We start from the raw sequence: 19,595 nt of genomic DNA, 5'->3' as shown, positions 1-19,595 counted from the left end.
CATTGTATTTATGCAAAATGAACACAGAATAAAAACATCTAACAAGGCAAGTTGGCCAAACGAGTCTAATATTGTCGACAAGAAAATGATTTGCAGGATTTTCTTAAAGAGTTGTTAACTATTTTATACATTTAACAAAGTTCTATGTACCCCTGGCTGGGAATCATGGCAACAGACTGAAGTTAACAATGCGCTCAATGGACTCTACTGTTGTTTAACAACAAAATCTTTTTAGTAGACAAAAACTCCATGAAACAGTTTTGAAAAATGTGAGTTGTGAAAATTACACGATTTAGGATCGTTATACAGTGTGTGCCATTGTTAAGACTGTACGTCTATACCTCACAGGCTCGTTTTCATCCATGTTCAATTCAATATGGCATCCAACCTTACTAAGGGCTACAGATGTTTATAAGATTAATATTCTATTACAGAAAGTTTATTTTTGTGTGTGTGTATATGTGTGTGAGAGCAAGAGAGAACTAACCTGGTCCATTCAGATACTGTGTGAGGGAGCAGTGAAGCCGCACAATAACAGGTTCACTCCGGATCACATCCCAGGCAAGTGCAATCTCCTCCTATGAACAAAAACATCATTTCAGTTTCACACACTACAACTTGCACACAAAAAATTACAAAAATAAAAAAAACATTGGTCATCATCATTTATCTTTAATAAGATACTGAACAATAACACTTACATCTAGGAAAGTGACATCAATGTGTAGGTCGATGTCCACATCATCAATTGCACCATATTCCCTGTATTTGGGGGTAGATACAATTTCAGGCTTGGTGATTATGACATTCCATCTTTGACACAATAAATCCTGCTAGTGTGATTATTCTTTATTCACAGCAGCTTTAAAATACATACTCATTAAAGACTAGAAAATTACTAGAATAGAATTACTCAGAATATGTTGTTGACAGTCAAGCAAAAAGCTTTTAGGATTCGAAAGGGAATTCACAACAAATTTAGACATGATGAAGCAGTTCACTTTGTTTATACAGCCGGCTTACAAAACATTCTCCTTTAAAAGTTGACGTGAATAGTCATTTGCATCCTATTTTAAATGGGTTGGAAGGAAAAAAGGAAAAATAAGACAGGACTGTTTTTTTTATCTATCAGCAAATAACTGAGTGAAATTAGACTGAAAGCAAATTTGCTTTGGCTACTGGTTAGCGTGTGGCCCTAAGGATGCAGTTTGATGCTCCAGCTCTGTTGCTGTGCTTCACTCATTCTCATAAAACCATTGTGATGAGTTTGTTGCGTTGCTCAGGGCTAACTGTTACCATGGTTACACCTCACTCCCAAATGCAGTTGCTGTGTCTCAAAAGCAAAAAGTTTGAGGAAATAATAATCCCCTTTACAGCTTACATACAGCCGATAAACACATGTTCACACATAAACACAGATGTTCAGACACATGTAAACACACAAAATTACATATTCACTACGGTAAAAGAAAATCAGAGCAATTTCAAGGAATCATTTAAGATGTGTTATGTTGTTTATCGAAAATGTTGTGCAATGACCTAAAAGCAGTTTTGCTTTTTCATTAAAATCCAGTTCAATGAATAGGCAAAACCACTTAGTGGGTCAGTGACCCTACTCATAAAGACTGCAGCAAAAGCAGCCCAGGTCATTTTTCAAGCAGAACGCTGAATAAATACTCAAAATAGTTTTCCCATCCATGACTCGGAGCAAACACATCACACAGATCACACACTAGACCGAATATAAAACACACTTCTGCTGCTATGAATAGAGTCTTTTATGCTGCTCTTTCATTTGACTGTCTGCTGTTATCAAAAGCAGCTTGACAAGATAAACTTTCAAGGACAAAGCTTTTAATAGCTGTCGTCGCATGAAACACCATTCAGATTGCCAGATTTTGCGGGGTGAATCACATTCTTGTTGACAATCTGTCATGAGTTCTTTTCATCTGACTTAAGCACAAACAAGAGCATGTACATTTTTTGCTGTTGTCCACAGCATTCTTAAAAGCAGCAGTTTCAAATTTGTTATTTCTTGCTATAAATTTGCTCCAACATTGATTGCAGAGCAGATTAGCTAAAAGAAAGCCTCTCGGTCAGGATAAAAACACAGCAATCATTACACCATTACAGGCCTGTAATCAAACTGAAACCGCTCAGACTCTCACAGACCGTCCTTCAGTTGATCACAGAGCATTTCCCCAAATGACAGATTGGAGAACTGGCCACCTGAGGGTTATGGGACCTGGCTCAGGCAGAAAACGTCCTTGAATGGGTTAACAGTGCCAGAGCACTAAAGAATGATTGCTCACGGTGTCGTTTCCCATAAAACACTTCTCTGGGGGTGGGGGATTTCAGAAAGAAGTCACAATTTCTACAATACTTTTTTCTGAGCTGATGAAATGTTTGCACTTTTACTATTGAATGTTTTTCATTTTGTGTAAAAAAAAAAAAAAGTTTCATTTGCAAAAGTTTCAAAATGTTCTCACATCAACATCAAGAAAAAAAAAAGGTCAGATACCTGAGAGATACTGCATGATGGCCATATAGGTCCCTCACGGCTGCCAAATCAGCCTCCAGCTGGGGGTGTTTGTGAAGCTCTCCATCATAATTTACCTGCCCGCATAAACACACAGGTCAAAGGGTTGATAAACAGAAGCACCAGTTCCAAAATCATTCAAAAATCAAGAAACACAAGGACAGCTGATCAATAATTTCTCTGTTCATGATTGTTTTAACCTTTAAGGCTTTAGAGGTGCATTTTTATTGGCTACACAATGGCCCTGTCCCAAATGGCAGACTTCACATGCATTTGCGGTCTTACGGACGTACAATGGTCGTGGCAAAAATGTGGCCATTAAGTCCATGAGACCATAAGGTGTCCCATTCGTCACTTTAGCTTTCAGGAGGGTGCTCGCGAGCGCCCCTCTTGCGCACACTATATGCACTTCTGCTGAGCCCACACTGGGGCAAGCTCCATGGAAGACTTCGACACGACAGTCAAAGTGGCATCACGCCACGAAAGTGTGTACTCAGAGGAAGACCGTGAGGTTTAGCAATTCAAACAAGCTTCCAGACATTAATCATGTTCTTTTGAACCTGTTGATTGCTCTGCACTCTTTTAACAATTAATATATATCATCCACTATCAGGGCTGGACAATAAGGACTGCTCGATTACCCATCGTCACTGTAAAAAAGGCTAAGGATCAGGCCAATGCTGCGTCACAAAATTTGTATATTATTTATCATTTGTACTTGCTTTAAATCCTAGCCAATTTAAAAATTCAAGCAGTTTCAAAGGAGAACTGGAATGCTGCACTCGTGTGCCATTTTCTGTGTTTTCTTTCACTTGAACAGACAAATACATACAAAATGATGTCAAGTTTACTTATTACCGTCTTGCCGTGTATCCTCGAAAACATAGTTAGCTGTCTTAAGTCAAAGCCAACAGTCAAAAAAGAAATAGGATGTGTTTCATTATATTGATTCCGTACTTGATTCCTGCTGCTGTGTGTCAATGTTAGTCAAACAACAGACAACTTAACTGCACTCACTGCTCTTAACTGAATAACTTTTGTAGCTCTAGTGAAGACTTTACAATGTTATTTTACATTTGATTAAGCACTATTTAATTTGTATTTTTTCTATTTATGTTGTTGCTTCTAATTTGTTTAGGCTAGTAGTTTTTGAAATTGGAATTACGAATGGTAAAATTTTGTATTTATTAGAATACAAGGTCACATGGGTTTAACTAACTTTTTATCATTGAATGATTTTATTTTCCTTGATGCCTTTTCTAATGCTGAGCTGAGCTGATTAAAAGACACATAGATGCTGTGTTTTAAAATAATGCAGAGACCATATTTTTCAGGTCATCCAAGAGTAATAATATTCATTCAAACCTACTCAGTAATAATTGCTGCAAGAAGTTAACAGTAAAGGTGAATTTGAAAAGAAACTACTTTTTTTTAAAGAAACTACAGAGTAACTTAAAAGTGTAGTATTTTTTATTTGTTTTATTTAAAAGTATTTTTTAGATTTTCAAATACTTTCTTCTAATCCAGTGTAATATACTAAAATAACTTATCAGACAAGTCATTCGTATTTCCATGAAAAGTGTAAACACTGTGTGTGCGTGTGGCACTATCAAAACACACTGATCTGTTTGTTTGAGCCTCTAGACTTGCCCATCACCACTGGCTCAACCAGTCTGAACATTTGTTTGGGACAGGACTATCTGTTTAATTAAAAGACATGTGGCAAGGAAACTTGTGATTATTTAATCATCATCAGTCATTTTGGTAGTTCCATTTGGTGACACTAGTGGCATAGAAGTTACAAACTATTTCTTAATTTGCTATGAAAACATGTCGTTACATAAAAAGGAAATAAATATGGCCTATTACATACATTGATCATGCTTTCATCGATGTAAATTATATATGTAGTTTGGTCTTTTTAGATATTTAGTACAACAGAGATCAAGAAAATTCACCAGCTGTTCTGAAGTTCAGAGAGAATCTGCCAGCATGTGGCATGGAAGAGTCTCCCGAAGGCTTTGAGACCATCAAAATAGCAAAGGATTGCAAAACTGCCACATTACAGTCAGCAAGAGCCAGTGAGCTTTCACAGCATGGCGCAAGCATTAGGTATGAACCTTCATCGCCTTTGGACTGGTCCTCACAGAGCACACAAAGCTCACTCACTCACTCACTCTAGATTTATGGATTTGCTCCAGTGGACGGTCACATGATCAATTTAAGCACAATCCATGTGTGCAAACATTCATTTTCAGGATGGAAACCTTCTCAGAAGAGTGAGGGACTAATCATTAAAAGTTAAGAGAGTTATAAAGCTCTTTTATATGAGCTGCAAACTACTTTAAGTAAATTTACCATGAAATGAAAAGTCTGAAACCCCAGGTGCTGTGGGTTTGAAGCTGGTACCTGTAAGACCTTATGAGGTTTAGTTGCAGTGACCATGTGAGGCAGGACCTTGTTAGCAAACTCCAACTCTGAAACTTTCACTATTGTCCCTATAACTAAAGGTCACATTTGCACATACTTCTAAATTTCACTCTGCACCAATAAGTGTCATAAAATAGCAATTTAATAAAAATTCATTCTCACTGTTGTGAGAGAATTCAGTAAGACTGATTTGTGTCTGTTGATAGCACATTGCAAAAATTGTAGTATCAATTTTATGCATCTTTGCTGAATAAAAGTATTCATTTCTTTCCTCCACAACATTGAGCAATAATATAAAAACAATTATGACAACAATTTATAATAAGACTGCACAGATTCCACAGACTGAAATGTTATGTACATAAATGTAGCGTAGTGACTCATCTGAACTTACCTGTCCAACATAGTAGAACTCCTCTGAATCATTGTCACCCTCTGAATCCTCCTCTATAGGATAATGGCACTGGAGAGGTTTCAAAATCAAGGCAGAACTTTAGGTCACAGTAAACTTATTCATTGCCATACCTGACGTTTGTAAATAAAAGACATTTTATGATAAAAGTAAAAAATATCAAATTTCTTACCGCGGTTTGAAGTTTTGATTTAATGGACAGACAGCTGGTGCCATCGTTATTTAAGCGTATTTCTAAAGACAGAGTAGAGTGAAAGCACAGATGTGTGAGGATGACATGATACTGCAAACTGAAAATTTCGGATTAAGATCATAACTGGCATAATTCCTTTGACAGGCCTGGTCATGTCCTGAATATCCAAACTTTCTAACCATTGTTTTTTGTAGACCTTATGTGTGTATGTTGACGGCAATACAATTGTTTCAACCAAAACGCTGTAGGTCTTACTACAAGACTAGTTTTTATTGTTAACTCGTTTTAACTCAAAACGTACAATCACTGCTCAGAATTTCAAATCTGTAAAATCTGGGATAACACATTGCCACATTAAAGTAATAAGAGAACAGTGAGTCAGAAAAAAATGTACAACTGAAAAAATGTGCATATCCAAGATCCATCAGCAGAATGTACACAGGATCATTAGTTGTAACGCACTGTGCCGAAAGATGTCATGGCTTTTTTATTAAATGTGTGGATTGGAAAAATATTAGGTGTGCAAGACAAGCATCTATTAAGCATTTAACTGACTGCCGGGGGAAATTATTGAAGATCACTTCTGTTTTGCCACTTTGTTTTGGCACATATGTCTTGGTCGGTTCTAAAGAAGGAGCAGAAGAAATGCAGTACGATTCCAGGATAATTTATTTCCAGGATTACTGCCAGTGTAATCAAAGAGCTCCAAAAACAGAGAAAGACTGGCTAACACTATGTGAATACTGCAATAATAGGATCTTTAGATGATTATCCTACACAAAAAGGAACTAACATGTACCACTGCATTACCATGTTCTTTATTTGGGGACGCATACAGTACATTATCATTTAAATATTGTCTGGGGACAATATGATTTTTTTGAAAAAATAAAAATTTATTCAGCAATAAAGCATATTAAAATAAAAAAATATTAAAATATAAAACAGAGGTAAATTAAAATAGAAAACACATACATTTGCAGTAATATTTTACATTATTACCGTTTTTACTGTATTTTGATCAAATAAATGTAGCCTGCATGAGCAAAAGAAACATTTTCAGAAAAAAATCTTGTTGACACCAAACTTTGGAAAAGTAGTGTTTGTGTATATCAAGGTTATATTTAAGGTACCTTTGAGTATAATCTAAATGCTGTATTTACATGAACATGGCATGCATTCGGCTTCCACCACAGTCCTTTTTTTATTTTTTTTACTGACCATCATTTATGGTAGATCTGAAGAATTATTGTTCAAACCCCTGAGTCAGCTAAATGAAATTCGATCGTGTAGGTGTTGGAATCATGGTAGTTTAGGGTTGGAGCAGAAATATTCAGCTGACAGAGCCTTGACCAAATTTTAAAATGACTGAAATACTCCTGAAGTACACTTTGGATCTGGAAGGCTGCTGGTTTCCTTTTCCCTTGACTTTAAAATATCTGATCATTCAACTGATTCATTGGTTTTCTTCAGCTGCAGCTCTTTTATGATTCATTATTAGATGGTAATGATTCTTACCTGTTGCAATTCTGTGGAAAATCACTGGTATTGGATCCCTGGTGACTAACACTTCATCATTGTTTTCAGAGTTAGACACATATGTGTTATCTGAAAAGACAAAGACAAGCAGATGCTATTAAAACACCTAGAAAAGTAAACCTGAAGAAGATCTAACAGTGTAATCAAACCTGGCAAGCCAAGTGGTAATCAAAACCAGTAACTTGCAACTTATACATAAATAGAAACACTGCAATTGAGCATGAAGAGAGATATGCGCTAATCCTACAGTTTCTGGACAATCCACTATTTTCAGGTTAACACATCCCATGGAATTCTTTGGCAATGTTGTCTTAATCTGTGCCAAGCAAATTCCTCATTCTTATGCAAAGCTGACTGTCTGCCACTATGCTGTGATTCAGGCTACACTAAAGTCCTGCAAAAAGGAGGTCTGCATCTTCTAGATTTAGATTTAAAGGACAACTCTTCTGTGTTGAATCAAAGCATTAAAGTAAATTTTAGGTTTAGAGCAACACCACAGCTTCACAACAAAATGCAATTTTAATGTGTTTATGCTTTGAGGGGGATAAATGTTGAACTTCTGTGAAAATCTTACTAAGCAAAGACAAACTGAGTGTACTGGGCAACTACTGAAAACCAGCTACCTAAAAGCAAAAATCCAGCGTTATCACTATACCCGTAAAACCCACTGAGCCTCAATATTGTGTTGTCATTTCATGGACCAAAAGAGAATGAAAACAAACACTGTCATTCACTTTAATGTATTGTGATTATAATTACATGACAGAAAAGACACAATTGGAAAGATTTAAGAGTATGAATCAACTGTGGTACAGCTGTGAATGATGCAGCTTAGCCATATTAGTACTGGTTTATAAGCATCAGTTGTCACTTTACACTGTAGACCCTGCATCATCTTTCCTATCAGGTCAGGTACATAAATATGGAATAAATGACATTATGAACTATACTTTAATATTTTAACAGAAAAACTGGACTCCCACGGAGCTAACACTGTGGGTGCTTGGCAGGGTATTGTTATGCATTTGCTTATGTGTTCTGAATGGTTTTTAAAACATCTCTATATGGATGCTACAAGAGTGTTCTGAATGGTTCCTCCCTGGTCCATATAAAGTCCTCCCTCAACTCTACAGTGTGTGCAGAATTATTAGGCAAGTTGATATTCTGGTCATATTTTCTTTCCAAGAACATTTTACCAATTCCAAACCACATCAATCTTAATAACTACTATTGATTTTGTATTTAATAATTTGTAAGTGATATATAATTGTCCATGAAGGCTGATAGTCAGAAACTTCTTATTTCAGGTGTGCAGAATTATTAGGCAGGTTTTCCTTTACAGATAAAATGAGCCAAAAAAGAGATTGAACTCAAGAATAAAAGTTTAAAAAATTATTAAATGCCCATGAGAAGGATGCAATACTAATGCAATAATAGAATTAGCAAAGTTAAGGCATGACCACTGGGCAGCGAAATGCTCATTGGGTCACCAAGGTCAGAAAAAACAGGTGGAGAGGAAAAAATACCTTAACTGCAAAAGAATTAGGAATTAATGTCAAGAATTAGGTGAGAAACCATCAGGAACCATTTAGTCTCCAGCACCATCATTTTACAGAACTGCAACCTTCCTGGAGTCTCCAGAATTACAAGGTGTCAGGTTCTCAGAGACTTTGCTTGGGTAAAAAATTCTTTAAAATAACCCTCACTTAATAAGAATAACATGCTGAAGTGTTGTGAAATACATGAAGACTGATTTTGTATAGGATTTATGGACAGATAAGTTGTGAGTGACTCTTGAAGGACCAGCATCACATCCTCTTGTACCACTGTTTGAAGAATTTATCTTCCAGAATCTGGCAGTAAGTTTTGGGAGCTCATTTTAGTTCATCTCCCATCCTGAAAAGTCTGTCTTGCAGGATTGATTAAAAATGAGCTCCTAAAACTTACTGCCAGATTCTGGAAGATAAATTCTTCAAACAGTGGTACAAGAGGATGTGATGCTGGTCCTTCAAGAGTCACTCACAACTTATCTGTCCATGAAGCCTATACAAAATCAGTCTTCATGTATTTCACAACACTTCAGCATGTTATTCTTATTAAGTGAGGGCCATTTTAAAGAATTTTTTACCCAAGCAAAGTCTCTGAGAACCTGACACCTTGTAATTCTGGAGACTCCAGGAAGGTTGCAGTTCTGGAAAATGATGGTGCTGGAGACTAAATGGTTCCTGATGGTTTCTCACCTAATTCTTCACCTTAATTCTTAATTCTTTTGCAGTTAACGTGTCTTTTCCTCTCCACCTGTTTTTTCTGACCTTGCTGACCCAATGAGCATTTCGCTGCCCAGTGGTCATGCCTTAACTTTGCTAATTCTATTATTGCATTAGTATTGCATCCTTCTCATGGGCATTTAATCATTTTTTTTTTACTGTTATTCTTGAGTTCAATCTCTTTTTTGGCTCATTTTATCTGTAAAGGAAAATCTGCCTAATAATTCTGCACACCTGAAATAAGAAGTTTCTGACTATCAGCCTTCATGGACAATTATATATCACTTATAAATTATTAAATACAAAATCAATAGTAGTTATTAAGATTGATGTGGTTTGGAATTGGTAAAATGTTCTTGGAAAAAAAATATGACCAGAATATCAACTTGCCTAATAATTCTGCACACACTGTATATGATATTCTAGTCCCAATAAAAGTCATATGGCATTTTTTGCTGGTTTTATCACTGATTAGCTGAATCCAATTGTTTTGAACCATAACATTACCCCCAATTTGAATAATCATTCATGTCCTTAGCACAAACTTAGAGTTAAGGCTTTTTCGAAACTCATAATTGACACATGCAGAGGAGTAGTGAGTTTGGGTGTATGATCCATCCATTTATCAAATAATCTGTCAATCTGTGTGTGCAATACCTGGATAATCATCAGAGACATGAACAGAGTAGGACACCCTAAAAAAAACAAAAAACAAAAAAACACAAATATTAGCAGTAGTAGGGATACATGTAACACTGCAGTCCATTACACTGCTTCTCAGACACATTCATGCACATATGGTACCTGACACAAATGTCTCATTTCATCACACTGAATCAAAGCAGAAACAGTTGGAAAATTATCATATCAAATATTGTGACAGCGCACTGCTGGAGCTACTGATGCTGGAGATGTTTATTTTTTTTCTTTTTGCACCTGTTTCAATCTTACTGTAATAAACTTTTCATTTACTCTACCTGACTCAGTACAGTACTGTCACGGACACTGCAAATAACTCAAAAATTAAAAAGTCAAAAATTTGAGACCACCAGTAAAAATACTGCTTTTTAGCATTCTCTATATTATTCTATTTTTAGCACTTCTATTCTTTTTTTTTCTCTTTTGATTTTTTAAGATAAAATTGTCATAGATGTTGGGATCCCACCAGTCCATCACTCACTGAATAGTTGACATTCTAAATTGTTCACATAAAGGCTTATGAATAAATTAAAACAAATGATCAGCTCCAAAAAAAATAAAAATAAAAAAATAAAAATTTATCTATTCATTATATGCTTTGGTGCAGTGCAGAAACAGAATGCTGTGAATACAGAAAAACCATCTAGCGTTGACACAACAACTTAATATAGCAATAAAATAAATAAAGGCTCAATTAAATTTGACTGAAATAAAGAGATGTTATATATAAATTCCAAGTGATGCTTCACAGAAAAGAGGTGCTGCCCTCAAGTCCTGAAAACAGCTAGTCTAAACACTTAAGTAAGAGGTAATTAAGGAAAGTGTGGTATCCATTTCGTGCAATCAAGTAAATAAGGTTGCAACGAACAGTGTTGACAACAGGACACTGTCTCCTGTGAAGTGCCTTGAATTAATGTGGAGATGAAGTGGTTTGCTAAAAAGCCCTATAGTGATCAGCATGAAACTGCCAAAATCATATTAATTACCTTGACATAGGCTGATCTGGCAAAAGTGAAAATAAAATATCACGCAGGTGACCTTTATGTGCTTATGTTTTTTGCTCCACTGCATAAAATGAGAGAATGTATTCAGGAATTAATGGAGCCAATGACCTTATACATCCCATTAAAAATCATGGCAAATAACTTCTTGAAAATAAACAAGCATACTCTATGTAGACTCTGACTACTACTGGCATAGAAAGCAATACTAGCCCATAAGTAATTAGGCCAATGATGACAACACAGAGAAGAGAGATTGATTGAGTGAAAATGAAACACCTCCTGAGATCTCACACAGGATGGTGCCACTCACAGAAAGCATTATTCACAGTGACATGTGGCTTTGTTAAAAAATAACTTGGGTTGTGTGCATGATACAGGGTTTTACATGAATACACTTTTCTCAAGTGCTTCAAACATCTTCTAAATGCCAATAAATGCAAAAGGTTCAGGTGTATGAGGTTTATGCTTATGTTCCATCACACAAAGTCTTCTTAATATTCACAGGCTCAAAAATGCATCTTTGTCACAATAACTAATTAACTTTTTTCTGCCCAACATCAATTTCTGCTACTGAAAAAAAAAAATATTAAAATGTTTTGTCAATTAACCAAAAAATCTTGGTTTGATTTTTTGGCAACGTTCTATTATGTTCACTTTTGTATGCATCATCGCAGTTCAGAAATACAATTTTCAGTAAGGAGCGCTAAAGGTTAATGCTCTATTGCTCGAAAATACATATACCACCCACACTAAACTTTACCCTAAATCTACCTGATGGTGTTTAAAAAAGCAAACACATTGAGTAGTAGTACTTATTTACTTTTATTGCCATGCCAGCATCTAAAGGCTATCTTCACGGCAAAAACTGGGTTGGAATAATACAAGTGTTATATAAATACAGAACAAAAACCAAAAAAAAATACAAAAAATACATCAGATAAAAATATGATTTCTTTAATTAACATATGATAAATCTAAAATCTTTTCAGGTAAAATCTTACTAAACAATTCCCTGAGTGACTGTACTTCATAAAAATGTTTTCTACTTGCATTAAAACCGGGGCAGTCCGACACATTTACTGAAGCTACCATGCCATCTTTGCTTGCTTCTACAAACCTCTGAGCTCTTATATCATGACTTGTGTTTTCACGAGACACAAACTTGTGCGCTCTGCGTCACAAGTGCCATGCTCTACCAGGTGAGCTACCGAGCACGTTTACCATGTCAGAAAAGCCACACATATGGAGCTATAATGTAATACATTACAAACATCAAAATGTATCAGTTTATAAATCATGCACTATGGTAAAAGTGTTTTGAAGTCATAACATAGTACTGTGCACAAATAAGTCTTTATCAATTTATCTATTATCATTGATAATCTGTGCCTGCAATCAAATTTTTTGTGAAAAGAAACAAAAGTTGTTTTCATTTTTACTGCACTGGTGTAGGGCTGGGCAATATACCTAAATTGTATATCTCAATATTTTTCCAAATTTTGACGATGATATATCTCAATATTTTTGCATTTGCTCTAGAATAATTAAAAAAGTTTATTTCTTCTGACACAATTAGTGACCACTTGCTTCTTTTTATTAAATGAACACATGGAAATGTAACAATACGAAAAAGGAATGCAAAGTGGCTACAGAAAGTGCATTCTGACAGCTTCTTTAAAGCAATTTAATTCACATACAGCATTTTACACTAAGCTTTCTGTGTTTCACAAGTTTTTAGTGCATCAACGGTTCCTTGGTTTAAGAGATACTCTGTGGCATGACACTATGTTCCCGCTGACACAAAAAAATCTTTAGTGGGGAATGAGTTACTCGAATACATAAGCACTTCTTGGCTAGTTTGCAGGAGTGAAATTGCTTACTGGTGCCTTAATATCTTAATTTATAAATCTTAATTTTCAGCAATATTCAATATCCTGTAATTTTATATCAATTATTCGATTATCACGATAATCTAATATTCTATATATTGCCCAGCCCTACACTGGTGGAAACTCCAGTGAATTGTATAGCCAATAAATAGGGATGTTTTTGGAGTTTTGCAAAAATGTAGATAGAGGCACATTTTTCTAATGAGTTACACCAATGAAATTATGGTAACACTTTGCAATAAGGTTCATTAGTTAACACTAACAACATTAGTAAACATGAACTAAGAATGAAAAAATACTTCTACAGCATTTATTAATCTTAATCGTTAATTTCAGCATTTACTAATGCAATTATTAAAATCAAAAGTTGTGTTTGTTAACATTAGTTAATGCACTGTGAACTAACTTGAATAAACTATGAATAACTGTAATTTCATTAACTAACATTAATAAATTGTGTAATAAATGCATTGTTCATTGTTTGTTCATGTTAGTTAATACATTAACTAATGTTAATAAATGACACCTTATTGTAAAGCGTTACCGAAATTACTTTTACAGGGTCCGGATAGTGCAATAAAGTAATAATTATCCATTTCTGATGTCAAATGTACATATTTTCAGGGAATAGACCACCAATTACCCAAATCCAAAATAACAAGGTAATTACAGCTATTGCCTCTGGTATCTCCTGCCCTGGTTGGCTTGATTCTGGGATAAAAATGAAAGAACAGCATTATAAATTGCTGACAAACAGGGTCACATGCCCAGACACACCTGAAACTTGCTCTCCAAGACAGAAAGAAAGCATTACTGTGTATATGAAATGAAGAATGCATGGACCTCAGTGAAAACAAGCAACCGCTACATGCGTATGACCCAACACAGGAGAACGAAACCCTCTGGGCAGGTCTCAGAAGTGCATCTAGACATTTTTCAACTGCCTGTCACACTGAGAGAATCCTTCCCTCATGGTTTGCATAGGTCATGGGCAAGTAGTGCTGCCACAAGATAATAACTGTAATGTGAGGAGTGTGATGAAATCTGGGCTCAACATGTTGCTACAGTATAAATGTACTGCTGATATACAGTTCAAATGTGTCACTAGTAGCCCCACAAACAACTACAGAAAAAAAGCCAAAAGTTGGGCAGAATGTAAGCTTCTCTGCATCACTTACATAAAATATTATTCTATTTGGCACATTAACTATTCAAATATTCCTCACATTAGCACCTGCCTCTTATATAATCTATTAATTACATATATGGTTTACTTGGTACACAATGATAAACACATTTTAAGCAAATAGTTATGTATCTCAGTTTGTAGCTGTGAAGTCTGCAATCTGACAGATGCTGTGCTTTATATAACCTTAAACTGGCAGAAAACAGTTACAAAAGCCAATGTGGTGAGTGTGGCAAACTACTTCTGCTTTTGATACTTTCACTTTCTGCACTGTACAACACATACATCGTTGATAGGATCCTTTTGATATAGTATACCAAATGACCCAAAGTTTATTTCCAGCAGTCTGCCAGTATCCACATCTAATGCAACAACATTTGTTTGAATTAGAGCTTGTCACAATTTAGCACTCATGATAATTATGCAAATTCAGTTATACCAAGATGATGAAACTCAAACATAATTTGTGTTGATCTCGGCCATGATGGATTATTCATGAGAAACTACTGCATCTCTGGGATTATGGGCTTGTCTGTTCTTTTCACTGCTTGAATTATCTTATACCTACTTTCGTAACATCTAACATAAGTGATCTCCATGTGAATATTCATCTTTGAATGGTTTGTTGTATCAAATATCAGGGTTATCAGGTATATCCAGACACTAGAGCTACCCTCTTTTCTGTTAAGAAAATACAAAAACACAAAAATGACAAAGAAAGGGGGCAAAAAAACGAGGCCATGTCTACATTACATAGAAACGTTGATCCTTCAGTGAAGGATGTTGAGTGCAGGTTGCAGCTCTACAAACAGGAAATGTGCTACTTCCTCTACAAGGCAAGGGGCAATGATTTTTCATAGAGAGCCTGCCAGCTCATTTCCTGCTTATAATGCAAGGCACCTCCTCTAAGAACAAGAGTGACATTTGCAAACCAGTTCAAACAGAAGATGACAAGGAACTCCCCATTTTTAATTCAGTACACCTAAATGGATTACATTTTTGCTGTGGCAAATGACTGCACATGGAAATAAACATTCAATCTAGTGCAGTGTTACAAAATAAATGAAAGTGCAAATTTTAGAATTGCCAAATACATGTACATGCATTAAGAGTTTGTGTTTGGAGTTGTAATTACTATTAAGACATGAAAACAAATCAATAATACAATACAGCCAACCACTTTTAACCAACAGTAATTGAAGCTCAAAGACCTTATTTAAAAGCAACTATTGGAAGACAAGATCCACCATTCTGCTTCCACAAATCTTTCCAGGACCTTCTTATCAGTACTGGTACTGCTTCAGTGAGCCTAAAGTGCTTTCCTGGACAACTCATTTTTAATTAGCATATTTATCATGAAATTTGCATGACTATAGGGAGCAAATTTTATAGGGAGGGCTCGTTTTAACCAAGGTCTAGTAGCTACGCAGGTATTACTCATCTAAGCTAATGGCCTCGAGCTAAAATTTCAGTTTGGTATCACATCTGACTTCATTGTGAAATAAGGTTGCAAGTCCCATTTTGCCAAAGAAAAACCTGTCTGTCTCTCATCTAAATCTGGTGGAGAAATCTTAAATATGTTGGCAGAGTTAAGGGTTTGTACAGTAAACAGGTCAACAGATTGAAAAGACTTTCAAGAATTAGAGCAATGGTGTTCTTCTCATGTTTCCTTTCACCAGACAATATTGTGCATTAGACACAAGACTTGAGTAAGACGAGATGTTCCCACTTGACGTCAAGCTTTCACAAACTAACACAAATCCACTCCTAACTGAAAGTACCATGAACTTCCGCTAGCAGAACTTAGTGTAGAGACAAACATTCATTCAGTAAACAAACCGTCAGCTTTTCTTGCAGTGTCTTGTAATGTCAAGACCAGTAAGTAAATGACATTCTACAATAAATAAATATCAAAAATATTTAAACTTGACATCAAAGCTCATCTATCAAATATCCACAGCTTTCAAGCAAATCATTACACAAATATGTCCCAAAAGTGTGACCCCTGGAGAGTGACATGTAAATAAAACAACCACACTTGAACACACTGGCATTCATGATCAACAGAGCGATGAGTATAGACTTTAATTTCCATCAGCTGGATTCAGATTCACAGGGTTAAAAATGGCATTGTGGGCGAGATAAAGAAAGAAAGAAAAGTACATGACTTGATCTTCTCCAAAAGACAGTTTCTTAGTGCTCTGGGTTGTTTACTAGCATACAATAATGAGTTTATTCATTTTTATGTGAGGAACACAGCAGCTAAAAATGGCTGCCTATTCATCACTGTAAAAGTGATTAGTCAATGTCTAATATGTCAATGACAGAGTACAAGGTAATTAATTATATGTAAATACAATCTATTGTTAACCACAGTGCAGCTACGAGACTGCTTATGCTTAAGGTGGTACATATTTATCAATGCAAAGGAATTCATAATCACTGCTGACCACAACATAAGCGAGTAATGACACTGAAGAGGAGGTTATTGTCCTCATTGATGGGGTATAATGTAAAAAGCGAACACACATGAACCTCAAACCAATTAAAGCCTTTCGCATCATGACCAAAACACCTATTACACTGTCATTGTTTTATAGTTTCATAGTTCATAGTTTTGTCATTGTTTGCTCATCCTCATGTTGTTCTAAACCTCTATAACTTTCTTCAGTGGAGCGCAAATGAGATGTTAGTCAGGATGACAGCTTCACTCTCCTTTCACTTTCATTCCATCTTTCTCCAAAAATAAAAGTGAATGTATAGAGTCATTCCGCCTGGCAGCATCTTTTGTTTTCCAGAGAAGCAAGAAAGGTTTTTTGAACAACATGAGGCTGATAAAATGATGATGAAATGTTCATTTTTGTGAACCGAACACTTACAAATATACTTATAGTTAATAACTCAAAACATAAACACAGCAGGAGTGTGGGTGTACAGCAGTTGTTTACATTCAGAGCATAGCTGGCTCTATGATATTTACCTTTTAGGTCCTTTTGAGTAGGTGAAGGTGAACGTGGAGTCGGAGAATCGAAAGTCTGAAACAAACAATCAAACTTGGGGTTTTTGAACAATAACACACTGGACCACAAAAAAAAAAAAGTCCCTTTCAACAAGTGTAGTCTCCATGGCAACATCAACAGGGAATGTCCACCAACAATGAATATGAGAGAATTAAACTGATAGCTGATAAATGTGTGACGCTCGACAACAGTAAGGCGTGGGCTAATTGAAAAATCATTCACATCACAAAACAACACCTGAGAGGAATGTTAATGTCTTTATTAGGATGATAAAGAAGGCAGAATATGTGGTAATGATAATAAAGGCAGTTTACGTTTTGCTAGGCCCTTGGTTGCAGTTGATTATTGCATTATTTATAATGTCCAGGAAAGATTAAATTGCATACGCTGGAGCACGTTAGCCACATACGTGTTTTGAACATAACGGGCTTTTGTGTGAAGGAGGAAATATAGTCATCAGCAGTGAGACTGACAGCCTGTCAATTGTGTTGATTAAATCCATGGCAATTGTTAGAGGAAGACAGCTCTCTTAATAAGAAGAGACAATGGAAACTCACCAGAAAACAGGCAGTCTTTCTCTGCCTTACACCTTTGAATTACGATGTCGACGTCTTTTTGAATCCTCTCTTGCCTTGAACACATCCCCATGAAATAACACACACTAGAATGGCTTCTCTAACTAATATTCGGCGAAACAAACGAATCCCTTCCGCTTGCAGGCACGATGGATGTGGGGAACAGTAGAAATACGTGCTTGGAGGTCTGCTGTAACAATCCCAGGTGTGTCAAGCCAACCGACACCGTTTCATCTCCTCTAACAATAGCCTCGATCGCATGAGCACAGCGGAAAGCTCTTCCTCTCGACAGCTTTCATTAAGATATCACTTTTACACCGGAAGCATCTCTCAGTCGTCCTCATAACTCTTCTGCTGAACCCAACAATGGCGATATCGAAAGCTAAACCGCGGAGCGAAAAAAAGAAACCAACGCGGGCGTGAGCTTCAGACCGTAACGGAGGAGCTGAAGTTGCACACGGGGGGAAATCAGTGTGGGATTGGGAATCCTGTGATAGCATCCACGAGACGAACCCGGTGGGAACGGGAATCACAACAAGGCGGATGATGTCATGGACGTGTTTCTCCCCACGCGCCCTCTCTGCTGCTGGACCTGCTCAGTATCAGCACTGGCTTCTGATTGCCATGGAATAAAAAGCCATTGATTTACTAATAAACATATGTTTAACTTATCCTTGCTGATTTTTAATTAAGCAGTATCACATGAACATTGTCATTTTGAGTACCTAAGGACAAAGCACAGCTATGCTGATATTTAGAGCAACAGCAACATTTTGCGAGTGTGATGTTACTTTCAAACCACAGACTGAAAGCAGGTCTGGACTGTGGATCGGTGTAAATGAAGCAGTCTGTTGTAGTCAATCAGCTGAAGCTCCACTCCAGGTTTTGCAATTCACACTCTCTTCACACGAATGAGAGAAACCCTACTCGGAGAGACTTGTGCTTATACTGAATTTTGAATCCAGCAAAACCCATAGAGATCTTTGTTTACAGATGTATTCTGTGTAGCTAGTGATGTGTTGTAATGCTATATTTGAAACAGCAACCTAACAAATTCATTAAACATCATACCTTTAGGGATTTAAGTCAAAGCGAGGATATCCTGACTCTGGTAATACAAAATATTCACAACTTTATTCTTACAATTTTAAAATAAGGAGAAAATGGCAGTTAAGAAAATGTGTTTAGTGTTTCCCCTGCTAAAAAAACAAACAAACAATAGAAGCCCAATAGAAACCATCACAGAAATTCTAATGGTTTCCATTAAAATACCATTATAAACCATTAGCTTTTTCCAGTAAAACCATTACAAATTCCTTTTTGTAGTGTGTTTTGGCCATTTTTCCAATAGGATTTAACATCCCACCAATAGAATCCATCACATACCAGTAGACACCATTATAGTTTCCATTAAATCCAATTCAATTCCCATTATAACCATTAAAACCATTACATTTTCTATTGTGTTTTGGGCAGGGTTCTGTTGTTTTTTCAGCAGGGTCGTGCATCTGTTCCCTGATTTTTCAAAAAGTTTGCACTGCTTCCTGCACTGCAGGTGGTGTCATACCAGGGATTGTTAAAGGACATGACAACCTTGGAATTTGTATCATTGGAGAAAGCCTTGAGATGTCAACTTGAATCACAATCATATAATGCCCTTGATTTCATTGAATGCTTTCAGAGCTTAACAGTTAGCCTTGTTTGCAGATTCCACATCTGATCAGAAATTAATCAGGGTTTCCGTCCGCGGGGTCTTAAAAAGTCGTAAATTTAGTTAAAATTTAAGGCCTTAAAAAGTCTTCAATACAAAGTCTTGTACTTTGTACAAGAAAGTCTTAATTA

At 36.1% G+C, this 19,595-nt stretch overlaps 1 protein-coding gene across 1 annotated transcript in view; it reads right to left on the bottom strand.

Moving 5' to 3' along the window:
* parp8 (poly (ADP-ribose) polymerase family, member 8) overlaps nt 1-18,794 on the bottom strand; it is a 31,828-nt gene extending 13,034 nt beyond the window's left edge. The window contains exons 1-9 of the mRNA XM_058776810.1: nt 17,736-18,794; nt 17,139-17,193; nt 10,038-10,075; nt 7,093-7,182; nt 5,554-5,615; nt 5,364-5,432; nt 2,522-2,616; nt 702-762; nt 488-578 (exon numbers count right to left, since the gene is read on the bottom strand). Of these exons, the coding sequence (XP_058632793.1) occupies nt 488-578; nt 702-762; nt 2,522-2,616; nt 5,364-5,432; nt 5,554-5,615; nt 7,093-7,182; nt 10,038-10,075; nt 17,139-17,193; nt 17,736-17,826 (652 nt within the window). The 5' untranslated portion in view covers nt 17,827-18,794. The remainder of the gene's footprint in view (nt 1-487; nt 579-701; nt 763-2,521; nt 2,617-5,363; nt 5,433-5,553; nt 5,616-7,092; nt 7,183-10,037; nt 10,076-17,138; nt 17,194-17,735) is intronic.
* Nucleotides 18,795-19,595: the final 801 nt, after the last annotated feature.

This window comes from Onychostoma macrolepis, chromosome 05 (assembly GCF_012432095.1).
Source record: "Onychostoma macrolepis isolate SWU-2019 chromosome 05, ASM1243209v1, whole genome shotgun sequence".
NCBI lineage: Eukaryota > Metazoa > Chordata > Actinopteri > Cypriniformes > Cyprinidae > Onychostoma > Onychostoma macrolepis.
This window is presented reverse-complemented; position numbering and strand designations above follow the sequence as displayed.